The 14,216-nt window shown below is 43.0% G+C and overlaps 1 protein-coding gene across 1 annotated transcript in view; it reads right to left on the bottom strand.

The window, feature by feature from the left end:
* Positions 1-14,216, bottom strand: part of RFTN2 (raftlin family member 2) — a 77,359-nt gene that overhangs the window by 24,989 nt on the left and 38,154 nt on the right. Inside the window, exon 5 of the mRNA XM_075608332.1 lies at positions 32-235. Within this exon, the coding sequence (XP_075464447.1) occupies positions 32-235 (204 nt within the window). The remainder of the gene's footprint in view (positions 1-31; positions 236-14,216) is intronic.

The raw sequence follows: 14,216 nt of genomic DNA on the forward strand, positions 1-14,216 counted from the left end.
TACAACTTGGAATTTCTAAAGAAGCACTTACCTTTGACAGTTTCCCAAAACACAAAAGAATCAATTAAAGATAACCCTTGTTTGTAATAAAATGTTGTCAGCTCCAACCAGTCTGCTTCCATTGTGCTTATGGTCGCTCCTTTTCGAGTGACTTTCATGGACATACTGCCTTCAACATATTTGCAACAAGTTGAATCATTCTCCAAAACATTAAATACTGCATACAACGTTTTACCTAATGGAAGAAACAATTAATGAACAACATAAACAATCCTGTTTTATTGAAGGATATGATTAATTTTAAATGTGTGATTCCATACAAAATCAACCATGATTTAATCTCCTCATGTAAAAGAGAGATGCATTTAAAAATCTAGTGATTTGTAATAATTTTATTTTTAAGGATTGCTGCTGTATCAGGGGAACTCTTGTTGCAATGTAATTTCCTGATGACATTGCAACTTTCTGCTTTCCACCCAAGAATAAACAAATTATTTTCAATCCGGGAGAAAATATTTTTCCCCTCTGGACAAATAGAGTGATATGTTGTGAACCGAGAAATTGCATAATTAGATGGTCCCAAGGAGAAAGAAGCATCGATTTATAGTTCATACAGTACAATCTACAACACTGCTTCAACTCTTTTGGTGCCAGAATGCTCAAGAGTAAGACACAGAAGTGGCAGTCTTTTTAGCAGTGCACCACCTTATGTAGCGATCACATAATTGCCTCTCCCGCTCCTCCCCTCCCCCCCACTTTGTTCTAACCAACAGAATTGATCCAATTAACATCTCCTTGGTATGTCTGTCAGGGTTAATTAGGCAACCCCCTCCCTTAATTATTAGTCAAGTGAATCTGTTTAGAAAATTTAAGTCAGATATCTTGGCTGTGTGACATCTTAAGTGTCACATATGAATTGTCTGTTGCGTTATAATGGAGTTAGAATTGGAGGTGAAAACTACAAGAAGAACTGGACTCTGCTCTTCAACAACAACAACCCCGCAACTGTGAGAATTTGACTTTCTAAATGCTCTGACAATTTATACACATCTATAGAATCAGTTTCAAAACTTCTGCTTAATCTTCAGCGCTACACTGCCCTGCCAGGCCTGATTTATACAACTTAACTTCCAACTCCTACTCTTGTTATCCTCCAATACCTGTGAAATATCTCCTCCTACCTCTCCCTGCACATTATGACCTCCCTATTTGCTGTTCTCACTCCTTTATGTAACATTTTCTCTTCTCATCAACTTCCCCACACCTCCCCTCCACCTTTGCACTGCACCATTATTTACACACCTCTTTCCCAACAACTTCCCAACAACTTTTACACCCCTAAATAAAATGCACACACCCCCACCCCCCCAAATCCTCTTCACCTTCTCTCTCTCTACTTCTTCTTTCTGCTGGGGATCTCTATCCTGGACCCCGCCATATACATATCTGCTGTTACCCACGCCTCCATGCCACCTTTTTCCTAATGGTATTAACCCATCTAATTTAATACCGACCAACCTTAAAACTCACATTGCAAAAGAAGCATCTTAATGGCCTGGACTCATGGCTACTATCCCACACTCAGTCACTCCTACCAACAATCGTGGCCAAGCACTGCCATCTACTGCACTTATTCCCTCACCTTCTGTCTCTGTAAATCTCCCAACATACCACTTAGAGTGTAATCTCTCTGGGGCAGGCATTTCCTTTACTATTGTCTGACTTTGCTCCACTTATTGTTACATAGTTACATAGTAGATGAGGTTGAAAAAAGACATACGTCCATCAAGTTCAACCTATGCTAAATTTAGACAACAGATACTTTATCTTATATTTATACTTCCTTATTGATCCAGAGGAAGGCAAACATAAAAAACCAGTGACATGTCATACAGTAATATCTCATAGGGGGGGAAATAAATTCCTTCCTGACTCCAAGAATTGGCAATTGGATTATTCTCTGGATCAACATTCTTTCCATGTTTACTTATTTTGTATATCCCTGTATACTTTTCCTTTCTAAAAAGACGTCCAACCTTTTTTTTTAACAAATCTATTGTATCTGCCCTCACAGTCTCAATGGGTAATGAATTCCACATTTTAACTGCCCTTACTGTAAAGAACCCTTTGCTTTGTTGCTGGTGAAATCTCCTTTCCTCCAATCTTATGGGATGGGGCCCTGAGTCCTTTGTACTGCCCTTGGTATGAATAGTTCTTTTGAAAGCTCCTTGTACTGTCCCCAAATATATTTGTATATAGTTATCATATCACCTCTAAGACGCCTCTTTTCTAATGTAAATAAATCTAATTTAGCTAGCCTCTCCTCATAAAATAGATTGCCCATCCCCTTTATTAATTTGGTGGCTCTTCTCTACACTCTCTCTAGTTCCATAATGTCTTTTCTAAGGAGCGGTGCCCACACTTGTGCTCCATAATCAAGGTGTGGTCTTACTAATGCTTTATAAAGTGACATAATTATGTTTACTTCCCTTCCATCCATTGCCCGTTTAATGCAAGATAAGATCTTGTTTGCCTTTTTAGTTACTGCATGACTTTGGGCACTATTGCTAAGCCTGCTGTCTACCAACACTCCTAAATCCTTCTCCATCAAGGATTCCCCTAATGTATCCCCATTTAATTTGTAAGTCGCCTGTTTATTCTTGCTTCCCAAATGCATAACCTTACATTTATCTGTATTATACCTCATCTGCCATTTACCTGCCCAAGTTTCCAGTCTCTCCAAGTCCTTCTGGAGAGAAATTACATCCTGCTCTGATTCTACTACTTTACACAATTTAGTGTCATCAGCAAAGATGAAGACTTTGCTCTCGATGCCAACTTCAAGGTCATTAATAAACAAGTTAAAGAGCAGGGATCCCAGTACCGATCCCTGAGGTACTCCACTCACGACTTTAGCCCAACCTAAAAGAGAATAATCCGATTGCCAATTCTTAGTCAGGAAGTCACACTACCGCCTAAAAAGTAATTTACTATCTACAGAATCTTAGCATTCCTTAATAGTATCCATATATTAGTATTCCTATCCTTTTGAAATTCCAATATAGTAAATGTTAACATACAGTATTTTTTTTTTTAAGGAATTCTTATCCACTGTGATTTAATTACATATGTTTCCAATGAGAGATGATTAATTCAAACAGACAAGGCTTTCCCTATGAATATGTGGACACTAATTAATTGAGCCAATGTCCAATCATGGGAGACAACAATTTGTGAACTATCCAAGCCAGGTCTGATAAATACTAGTAGAACATTGAAGCATTATAGCACCCCTGAAGAGGCGTTTTAAGTCTTGAAATGCGTAGGGTTAACTAGACAGAGCAGGTCGCAGTGTCCAGGTGAAATTCCCCACAGCTGATAGCATTGAAGCAAGCCGATGGGATAGACAAGAAACGGTAGTAGGCCGAGAGGGACACGGAGCATACGGAGCTGAGCAGAGCAGAACAGCTGATCCTGTGTCTCCTGGCTTGGCACAAACAGCAGAGAGCCATGACTTCACCCTGGGAAACTGATCATCTGGAGGCAGCAGACCGCAGGGCAGGGCTGTACGGTGGCATCAACGCGGGTTCTGACATCGCAGAATCAAGTGGGGATCATCGTAGTAGTGACTACAATACACTAGGCTCATGTCATACAGACGTCTAGTAAGTAGGGTCCCAATTTTTACCAACCGAGGAGAAGGCATTGTCCTACACCACATGGAGGCACCTAATGTATTTTTACCATTGGCCTCTGAGGTTAATTAACCTAGATTCTCACAGTGAACTTATCAAGGGTAATACACTATTGTGACATTTTTCTCCCCTTTTTGTCTACATTTATATATTTCCTGCCAGTAAAGCATGCAGTTTTGAAAAACGGTTTACAATGAAGCGGATTGGAACTGGAGTGGATTCCCAAGTATTTCGCTTTGAGAGGAAAAAAAGAAAAGGGTTTGAGCTCATCTATTATTGGTCCTAGCGCCATATAAGTCTTTTTGCTTCTCGGTACTTCTTCTGGTTTCTAGAGAAACCCAATTAGACTTTTTAGGCAGCTCAAGGACTTGTGTGATTTTTTGTTATTATAACACTGTATTTATATTGTTTATTGCACTGTTTATTGCACCTATTTTGAAGTATTCATATACCATTTTGTACCATTTAACAAGCGCTTTGTATACACTAAATTGCACTTTGCAGGCGGAACTGCATCATTATTAAGCTTCCTAATTTATAATTTCATAGTTGTGATCCCTCTTGCTCAGAAATGAAAAGTCTGATTATACCAGTTGTGACATAGTCCAAAGATGTTAGGCAGCTTTCTGCCCCATTTTAGAGCAGAAAGTGCAGGAATAGCTAAAAATGATCCGTTCCACAGCTTCACATTAACTCAGGCAGCTGGATGGAAAATCCAGACCACAGATTACAATGGCTCTAGTTCTCCCTCACCTGCTCTTCTAATCACATGCACAGGTATTTAGAGCAGAGAGGTTTTGCATTTCACTCTCTCTCCTTGGAGCCTGGGGGCTGGGGGTGTCGCTACTCTCCTGCATCCAGTATCGAGGTTGACGGCCTCTCCACGTATCACAGTACCAGAGGATTTGCCTGGACACCCCAAACAGATAAGATAAACAAATGGTTACTGCTGTTGCTAAAAGACTGTGCTGTATCTTGTGACCCTAAATGAGAGAGCATTGTTTTAAGCTGGGGAACCAGTTTAGTTGGCCAGCAGCTGTTAGAGAGACTGATTTTGATGTGTAGTTAGATCCCTGAAAGGGATAGGATTTTGTTTATATAATTTGGTTTCTTTTTACTTGAAATAACAGTGTGGGAAATACTGTAACAATGAAATGAGTGAACTGCTGAATGAAAGTATCTGAGTACCTCTAACCTTCACATGTTAAAGCTGCAGTACCTTACTTGGATGAAAATAAAGCAGGCAGAAGCCTGAGTTAAGCAGCTTAATACTTTGCATGATCCTGTTTTTTGTATTAAATAACCCTAGAAGACTGTGTCGGGAAGAACCCAGACAGACGTCAGCACTACAAAAGAGGGGCGTTTGTCACATATGGTGGAGAATGCGGGCAGACACTAAAGTCTGTGGGTTTGCAAATAAATGCGGGGGTTTAAAATGGCCGCCCAGCTGAAGTAAAATACAGATGCTATGAGTGAAGTCTGTTCCACTGTGTATATCAGTTGTGCTTCTAGCATACACAGAGAATGTGCGAAGTGTGGATGCAATAGCACCCTGAACCCAAACAGAAAACCAAAATGTTTTGCTGAAGAAAAAAAAAAATTTTTGCATCTAGCAAGTGCTGTTTGTAAAGCTTATGCCTTTTGCTGAAGTGAGTGAATTTGCAGCTAGCAAGTGCTGTATGTAAGTTGCTGAAGTGAGTGAAATTGCAGCTAGCAATTGTCCCTGCCGGGTTTCTAAAATGGCCGACGTGAAATGTTTGTTGTGTAATGTACGTAACCATACAAAACAGTGTCCCTTCAGGCCATACTATGATCACGACCCTGGAGGAGAGCCGTACCCACAGATGAATTTAGTATGCTGGGCCTGTCGTGAAGTAGGTCACATGGAAGATGTGTGCCCCAAAATTTTCAAAGACAAACAGCTGCAAAAGCAAGCAACGCCCTGTGAGTGCAAGCAAGATGTGGAAGCTGATAACAGTGAGTGTGTGCCCAGGACCACTGATATCTCTGGAGCTAATAAAGCAAAAAGAAAGAAAACTGTTCCTCAAGTCACAGGGGAAGTGACCGAGCCACTTGAACCTGCACTGTCAGGACATGCGTCAGAAAGGCGCCGAGATGAGCAACAGCCCATAGGGCCTGGCGCAATCGTCCCAGGAATGACGACACGCCTAGAGATGACAAAGGCTACTGCTACCATCATAGGCAGAGAGCCAAGCGAATCAAAGAAAACAAGAACTGACTGGAAACTATGCTATGAGATGTCCCAGAAAGATGTGCAAAACTTCATCACAGAGTTGGGGGTTTCTCGGCAAGAGGCTAGCGCGCTTAAAGCAGAGCTGGAACTCTCACGCCATGAGGTCTACGCTCGCAGCACAGAGCTGTGTACATTGAAGGAAACCTATGAGAATACCCTGAGTAATTTAGAGACTGTAAAAAGAGAGAATGTAAGTCTGACACAGAAAAATTCAGACTTGACTGACCAGATCAGTGAAGGTGATGAGAAGCTTCACCAAGCAGAAAAAGTGGAGAAGCAATTGATCCAGGAAAAGTTAGAAATGCAGGAAGCACTGCAGAATACAGAATCAGCGGCGATCCAGGCGACACAATCTGCAGAGCTCCAAAAAATGGAGGCGCTGATGCAAACCCAGAGCAAGCACCAGAAAGAGGTGAAGACCCTGAGGGAGGTCTGGCACGATCAGGTTGGAGAGCTGCAGAAGCAGATGGCTGAGCGCGAGATACAGTGCGCCAAGAGAGAGGAGGTGTCCGTCCGTCAGGTGGTTTGCCTGACACTGCGCTATAAAAGCGAGATGGCCGATATCTACAAGCAGCTGGACCACACGGCAAATGAGGGGGCCCGGCTGCAGCTGGAGCTGGACAAGACCCGGGAGGAGCACCTGCAGCTGCAGGTCAAGAATAGAGAAAATGAAACAGAGTTAAACCTCGCTCTGAAACAGATGACGGACATGGGAGAAGCGGCTAAAGTGGTTCAGTCGGGCTATCAATCCTACCTCCTAACCAAGCAAGCGGTACGTTCCTATACGTGTATCTTCAATGCTGTTGCAATATTACGATTTGCTATAAAGATGAAGTTGGAGAAAGAGATTCCAAGGCTAAAAGAGACACGGTCACAAAAGGAGACCAGGGAAAGTAAACTCAATGCCCTCACTGATGACAAAGAGGAAGGAGAAAGAATTGACTTTGATTGTGCTGCTGTTATTCCAGAAACAGATAGGCACCCTCCTGAGAATATACTCCCTGATCTGGAATTCAAAAATCCAGATCCTCAATTTCATTTACGTTGTCCAGAAGATTATCAAACTAGTGGACACACCCAGGACAACACAGAAGATGTTTTAGCTAAGTGGGTGGCAGTTCCTGAAAACACAAACTTGTTGACAGATCCTGATGACATGGTTAATATGGACTACGTTTGTACAGAGGCAACTAGGTCTCCAAAACCCAAAGGCCTGGTAATGGCCACAAAAGGGAAATCAAAGATTGAAAAGAAAAAACAACGAAGGTTAACACGGCGCCTGAATAGTTCCATATCTCACCAATCTGGACCACACTGTGGAGCCAAGGAGAATCTGGTCCAAGGGTCTCATCAGAAGCTAAAGAAACAGTCCAGTCATTTGCAGGTTGCAGCGGGCTATGAAATAAAGTCAAAGGATGCAATAGACTGGAAGTCAAAAAAAAAAAAATGTTTGGGGGAACTGACCGATTTATTTATTTTATTACACGTGTGGACTATGTCACGGACACTTAACTATGCAAATAAGCATTTTGTCAATATTACAATGTTATATTGGTTCTCTGTGTTGAAAATGTAGCTAAACTACAAATTAATATACAGGGTTGATGGCCCTTAAGATTACAAGGCTGTAGTATAAGAGAAAAAATATTGGTAGCTTACAATATGGAAAAAAAAAAAAAAAATGCCCTTTTCGGTTGGTAAATTTATAATGAAGTTCATATTCGTATCATGTGAATACTTAATGTTGTACTGAGGAGTTAGCTCAAGTATTTCAGGTAGGACGCTCACCCCAGTGAGGTCCATGGCCGCTCACCCCAGTAGGTGTGAGCTGGGGAGGGGGATATGTGACATAGTCCAAAGATGTTAGGCAGCTTTCTGCCCCATTTTAGAGCAGAAAGTGCAGGAATAGCTAAAAATGATCCGTTCCACAGCTTCACATTAACTCAGGCAGCTGGATGGAAAATCCAGACCACAGATTACAATGGCTCTAGTTCTCCCTCACCTGCTCTTCTAATCACATGCACAGGTATTTAGAGCAGAGAGGTTTTGCATTTCACTCTCTCTCCTTGGAGCCTGGGGGCTGGGGGTGTCGCTACTCTCCTGCATCCAGTATCGAGGTTGACGGCCTCTCCACGTATCACAGTACCAGAGGATTTGCCTGGACACCCCAAACAGATAAGATAAACAAATGGTTACTGCTGTTGCTAAAAGACTGTGCTGTATCTTGTGACCCTAAATGAGAGAGCATTGTTTTAAGCTGGGGAACCAGTTTAGTTGGCCAGCAGCTGTTAGAGAGACTGATTTTGATGTGTAGTTAGATCCCTGAAAGGGATAGGATTTTGTTTATATAATTTGGTTTCTTTTTACTTGAAATAACAGTGTGGGAAATACTGTAACAATGAAATGAGTGAACTGCTGAATGAAAGTATCTGAGTACCTCTAACCTTCACATGTTAAAGCTGCAGTACCTTACTTGGATGAAAATAAAGCAGGCAGAAGCCTGAGTTAAGCAGCTTAATACTTTGCATGATCCTGTTTTTTGTATTAAATAACCCTAGAAGACTGTGTCGGGAAGAACCCAGACAGACGTCAGCACTACAAAAGAGGGGCGTTTGTCACACAGTATAATGGTGACACTATTAAAATTAAAACACATTCTAATATATCCTAATATTTGATAGATTATAGTAATTTTTCATATACAGTATATATCTATATATATCCAGAGGCAGAACTAGGGTGCGGAGAGTGGGACAGCAGCCCCGGGTACATTAAGTGAGGGGGCACAGGGCGGGTGGGTGAGGAGAGCAGAGGAGGGAGCAGGATAGCACTGACAGCGGAGGAGGGAGCATAATGGGGCTGATGTGGGAGAAGGGAGCAGGATAGCAGCGGCGTATGAGGGAACATAAATGGTGGTGGAGGGAGTAGGAGAGCGTACGCTAGTATTCCGGCCCAGAGGTCCGTTACAAATTCTTGTTTCTGCCTCCAGGATGGACCCCTCCTGCTCCACATGTGGGGACTTTTATTTGAGTGGGGAGGGGGCTGAGAGAGAATGGGGGCTTTGAGACAATGAAGGCATGAGAGGGGGAGCTGAGAATGGGGACATAAGGGGGAGTCAGACAGAATGGGGAAATGAGATCAGGGCAGGAGGAGGGAGTGATAGAGAATGGGGGAATGAGGGTGGTCTGAGAAAGAATGGGGGCATGAGATTGGGGATCAGAGAGAATGGGGGCATGAGATTGGGGATCAGAGAGAATGGGGGCATGAGGTGAGGGCAGAGAGAGAATGGGGTAGGAGGAGGGTCCCTGACATCACTACAATGCTTTGGCCCTTCTTTGTGTGTAACTGTGACTCTGAGAGACTGTGACAAGGACTATTACATGTTCTGCTACTCCATGTTCCCCTTTGTTCTCCTGCCCCTTTGGATACGCACTACAGTAGTTCTACATGAACATGGGGAAGTTTGTGAGGGGTCATCTGAAAGGGGTAAAACTGGACTTCTGGACACCCAAAGTTATTTACAAAAGGAAATAAGCCTCATGTATTTATAAAGGAAATATATTAAATCTTTCAAATTCCCAAATTTAAAGAAACTTTTACATTTTGACATTTCTTTGATTGTTCTTCTTGATTCTTCATTTGTTCTGGGATCCATCTTTACTCAAAATCAAAAGGTAGGAGATAAAAAAAATAAGATTGACAAGTTGTTAAAAATGCAACCCATGGTAGTTGAGACTTTGTTTAAAGAATTTAATATAATTGGCTTCTATACACATATGTAATGATTCTTAAAGGAATTATTTGGCTCATTTTGTTTCTTTGGAAATTTAGCATGCTTGTCATTCAAGTATTTCCTCTATTATTATCCCACACTGTCCTTATTAATGAGTCAATGTGTAAGAGATGTGTGCAGAGGTACATTAATGGAAACAGTTTTGGGTGAACTTAAAACATGGATTTTTTTAGCCTGCCCCTTTATACAATGCACAGCAAACAAAAATATACAAAAGAAACAGACACCTATCCCTTATAAGGGCTAACTAACTTCCCCAGTCCCTATCTGCAAGACTAGGAGGAAAATCCCCTTACCAGTCTATCACCCCAATGTCTCAAAAGGTGCCTCAAAGTAGGTGGCCCTTTTGGTCAGTCCCTGGTTCCGGGTGGGTGTTTGTTGAGGGCCGGCCTTTTCGTCGGTTCCTGGGTTTGCAGCACCGTGGAAGAAAGGTCTGTTCCCCTTTTTGCGCTATCAATGCACAGTAATCCTGTGGGCTCAAGAGAGTCTCTCTGGGTCTGTTTCAGCAGGAGTTTTAAACCTGTCTGATTACCAGGTGGAGTCTGGTTAATTGCCTGGCTGCAATTAACCAGCTCCCTGCTGGCTGGATTTAGAGGCAGTTTCTTAAACAGGGATAAGTCCCTGTTACACAATGAAAGAAAGGGAATGGAAGAAGGTGGGTAGTTCCCTGTGTAACCTCTTGCTGAAGACTCTGTGGCCCTAATCCATAGAGATCCATTAAGTTAGTTAATTTCATGTTATGCCTTAACATGTAACTTGAAACCTCCAAATTGTAACTTTATGTTCTGATTTGACCCGGAAAGCGTATTGCATTAACTAAAGTATACACTGGCGACACACTTTATTCGAGCTTGGCTAGTCCCACGAATTCGGGTATACCCGGGTGTATTGAGGTTTGTGACTGTTTTCTGCCCGAGTGCATTGAGTTATTTTCCAAGCAGTGATTGAAGCATTTTATTCCCGCTGGCTGCAATACTGCACAGTATATATATATATACTGCATTACAATTCATGAATTTATGCCATCTGGTAGACACGCGATGCATTGCAGCCTATTAAATCCTAATCATAATCATTTAACAGATCAGCCGCCCATCAGCCAGGCATGAACCCAGGCTGGGAAGGCAAATGCAACGGGGCTTGTCAGAGGTGAGGAGTGGCGCATTCCAGGTATCTGCCAGGTACATACCGGGTATTTGCTCGAATAAAGTGTGTCGGTGCAGTAACATAAGTTACAGATAATTATGTGCAAAGACTTACTCCCCCTTACACCATCTATTCAAATAGGTCTGTTAAGGGCAACGCAGGGATGAGAGACAGGCAGATCCTATTTTGGTAATGAATCCAGTGACTTTTATATACCTCCCCAAATACTCCATTATACAATGTAGGGAGAGATACCGGAGAACAAAACTGAACAAAACTGAGGTACCTGTGAAAAATGGTAATTGGTATTTGCAAAATACAGTATATTCAAATGATTAAAGTCAGTATATTTCCCATGTATCCCAGGTTTGTTCAGGTTTATTCAACCTAATGTTAATTTAGTTTAGTATTCGGATAAATAGCCTAACATAGTTTAAGCTTGGCCCTAAGCTGTTATCATTGAGATAAAGCTCTTTTGTATGTACTGTATGTACAGATGCAACGGCCATTATCCAATCATTTACCTGGGTGAATCATGCACTATACCGTGTGGTGGTCCGAGATGGTCCTCTGTACACTAAATGGCCCATCGGATTAACACAGCAGGCGTCCCTGCTGTGTTAATCCTGCCGGTGTCTACCGGTCTGTAAGAGCTATGCTGAATCAGTCGCTCTACCTGCGCACCTCTAACAGGGGATCGCGGGGGTTTCATTTAAAATCTAACACTACCGTATTGTACCAGGGGGACTCCGGAGCTGAACTGCATTGATTTCAGGTCTGGGGACCCCCTATTTCCCGAGTTACAGGCCCTGTTATGGGGTGCCGGTATCCCCGCCATGTAAAAATCCTGTGGGTCACGTGACCATGGGATTTTCACATTGAAGGACATACCGGCACCCCAAAACGGGGACTGTATCTCGGGAAGTAGGGTGTCACCGAGGCTGAAATAAACTTTGTTCAGCTCAAAAAACCCTGCTCCCCCACAATAGTATTAAACAACCCCCCCCCCCCAAATAAAAAATCATTACCTTAGCGGATAGCTGCTAAGGTAATGAAGCTGCTTACATTTTATTTTTATTCATAGTGTACGTGAGCAGGGGGTCTCCTGAACAAAGTTGATTTCAGCCTCGGGACTCCCTACTTCCCGAGATACCGGCCCCTGTATGGGGTGCCGGTATCCCTCTGCTTTGTTTAGATCCCACATGGATTTAAACATGGCAGGAATACAGGCACCCGGTACCTGTAACACAGGAGGGGGTCCCAGAGGCTGAAATCCACTTTTTTCAGCTCAGGAGACCCCCTGCTCACGCACAGTATGAATAAAAATAAAATGTAAGCAGCTTCATTACCTTAGCAGCTAAACGCTTAGGTAATGATTTTTTTATTTGGGGGCGGGGTGTTTGATATTAGTGTGTGGGAGCAGGGGGTCTTCTGGGCTGAACAAAGTTTATTTCAGCCTCGGGGACCCCCTACTTCCCGAGATACAGGCCCCGTTATGGGATGCTGTATCTCCTTCAATGTGAAAATCCCACGGTCACGTAACCCACAGGATTTTTACATGGCAGGGATACCGGCACCGCATAACAGGGCCTGTATCTCGGGAAGTACTGATGCAGCGGCCGTTATTCGAACACTTCATGCGTCATGTACATCGGAATCCCGATTTGAAACCGCGGGATGAATTCCAGCCTTCCCGCACTAAGATGCGAGCGCGGCGAGTGCAGAAAAATGAATTTTAGTGTTCTGACTTTTAAAAACATAAAATTGACACAGTAGCACAGTACTGTACATATTACCATTCATCCATTTTATTGCAAACGAAGAAACAGAATCCATGAAATTAAAACAAAACATCCGCGATAAGCGCGGGTGCCTGGGGCGATTAGCCGCGTTCATGCTGCATGGGGAACAGCAGAGAACTCAAAATCAGCACAGTGATGTGTTCGAATAACGGCCGCTGCATCAGTAGGGGTCCCTCAACCTTAAATCAGTGTGGTTCAGCTCCGGAGATGCCCTGCTACATTACTGTAATGTTTAAAATGAAATAAAAACCCCGCGATCGCCGGTTAGAGGCGCGCAGGTAGAGTGACGGATTCAGCTTCTCTCTTACTGCGCGTCTCTTACAGACCGGTAGACCACGGTAGGATTAACACAGCTGGGACCCCTGCTGTGTTTATCCGATGGGCCATTCGTATGCTGCGGCAAATTTTGAAAGAATCTCTGGGAAATCTTGAAAACCAATTCTTTCAGTGATCGGATAACGGCCGCTGCATCTGTATGTATGTATGTATGTATGTATGTATGTATGTATGTCTTTATGTATATAGCGCCATTAATGTACATAGCGCTTCACAGTAGTAATACACATGACAATCATATAAATAACCAATATTACAAATAACAGATCATGGGAATACAGTAAGTGCTTCAGACATAAAGTAACATTTAGGAAGAGGAGTCCCTGCTCCGAAGAGCTAACAGTCAAATTGGTAGGTAAGAAGAATGTACAGAGACAGTAGGAGGGCATTCTGGTAGTGCGTCGGCAGGGGGCCAAGCTTTATGTATCATGTGTATAGTATTATCCACGGTGCTACTCATAATCTTCTTTAAGCAAGTGTGTCTTGAGGGTGCTAGTCAGGTATTGAGGGGAAGGTCATTCCAGAGGTGTGGGGCAGTCAGTGAGAAATGTTTAAGGCGGGAGAGGGCTTTAGATACAAAGGGGGTAGAGAGAAGACATCTTTGAGCAGAACGCAAGAGTCGGGATGGTGCATAGTGAGAAATTAGGGCTGAGATGGAAGGAGGGGCAGAAGGGTGTAAAACTTTAAAAGTGAGGAAGAGAACTGAGGGTGAGATGTGGGATTTCATAGGAAGCCAGGAGGGTGATTTCAGCAGCGGAGACGCTGAGACAGATATAGTATAGAGTAAAGTGATTCTGGCAGCAGCGTTTACGATAGATTATAGGGGAGACAGGTGAGAGACAGGAAGGCCGGACAACAGGAGGTTACAGTAATTGAGACGGGAGAGAATGAGGGCCTGAGTCGGAGTTTTAGCAGTCGAGCAACCGAGGAAAGGGAGTATCTTTGTAATATTGCAGAGGAAAAAGCAACAGGTTTTAGATATACGTTTTGAATGTGAGAGGAGAATGTGATAGAGGAGTCGAGTGTGAACCCTATGCAGCATAATTGGGCTACTGGGTGAATCATAGTACTTCAAACAGTAATGTGGAAGGAGGTAGTAGGGCCAGGTTTGGGAGGAAGTATGAGGAGCTCTGTTTTTTCCATGTTAAGTTTAAGTCGGCGGAGGGCCATCCAGGATGTTATAGCATTCA

This window comes from Ascaphus truei, chromosome 7, assembly GCF_040206685.1.
Source record: "Ascaphus truei isolate aAscTru1 chromosome 7, aAscTru1.hap1, whole genome shotgun sequence".
NCBI classification, from domain to species: Eukaryota; Metazoa; Chordata; class Amphibia; order Anura; family Ascaphidae; genus Ascaphus; species Ascaphus truei.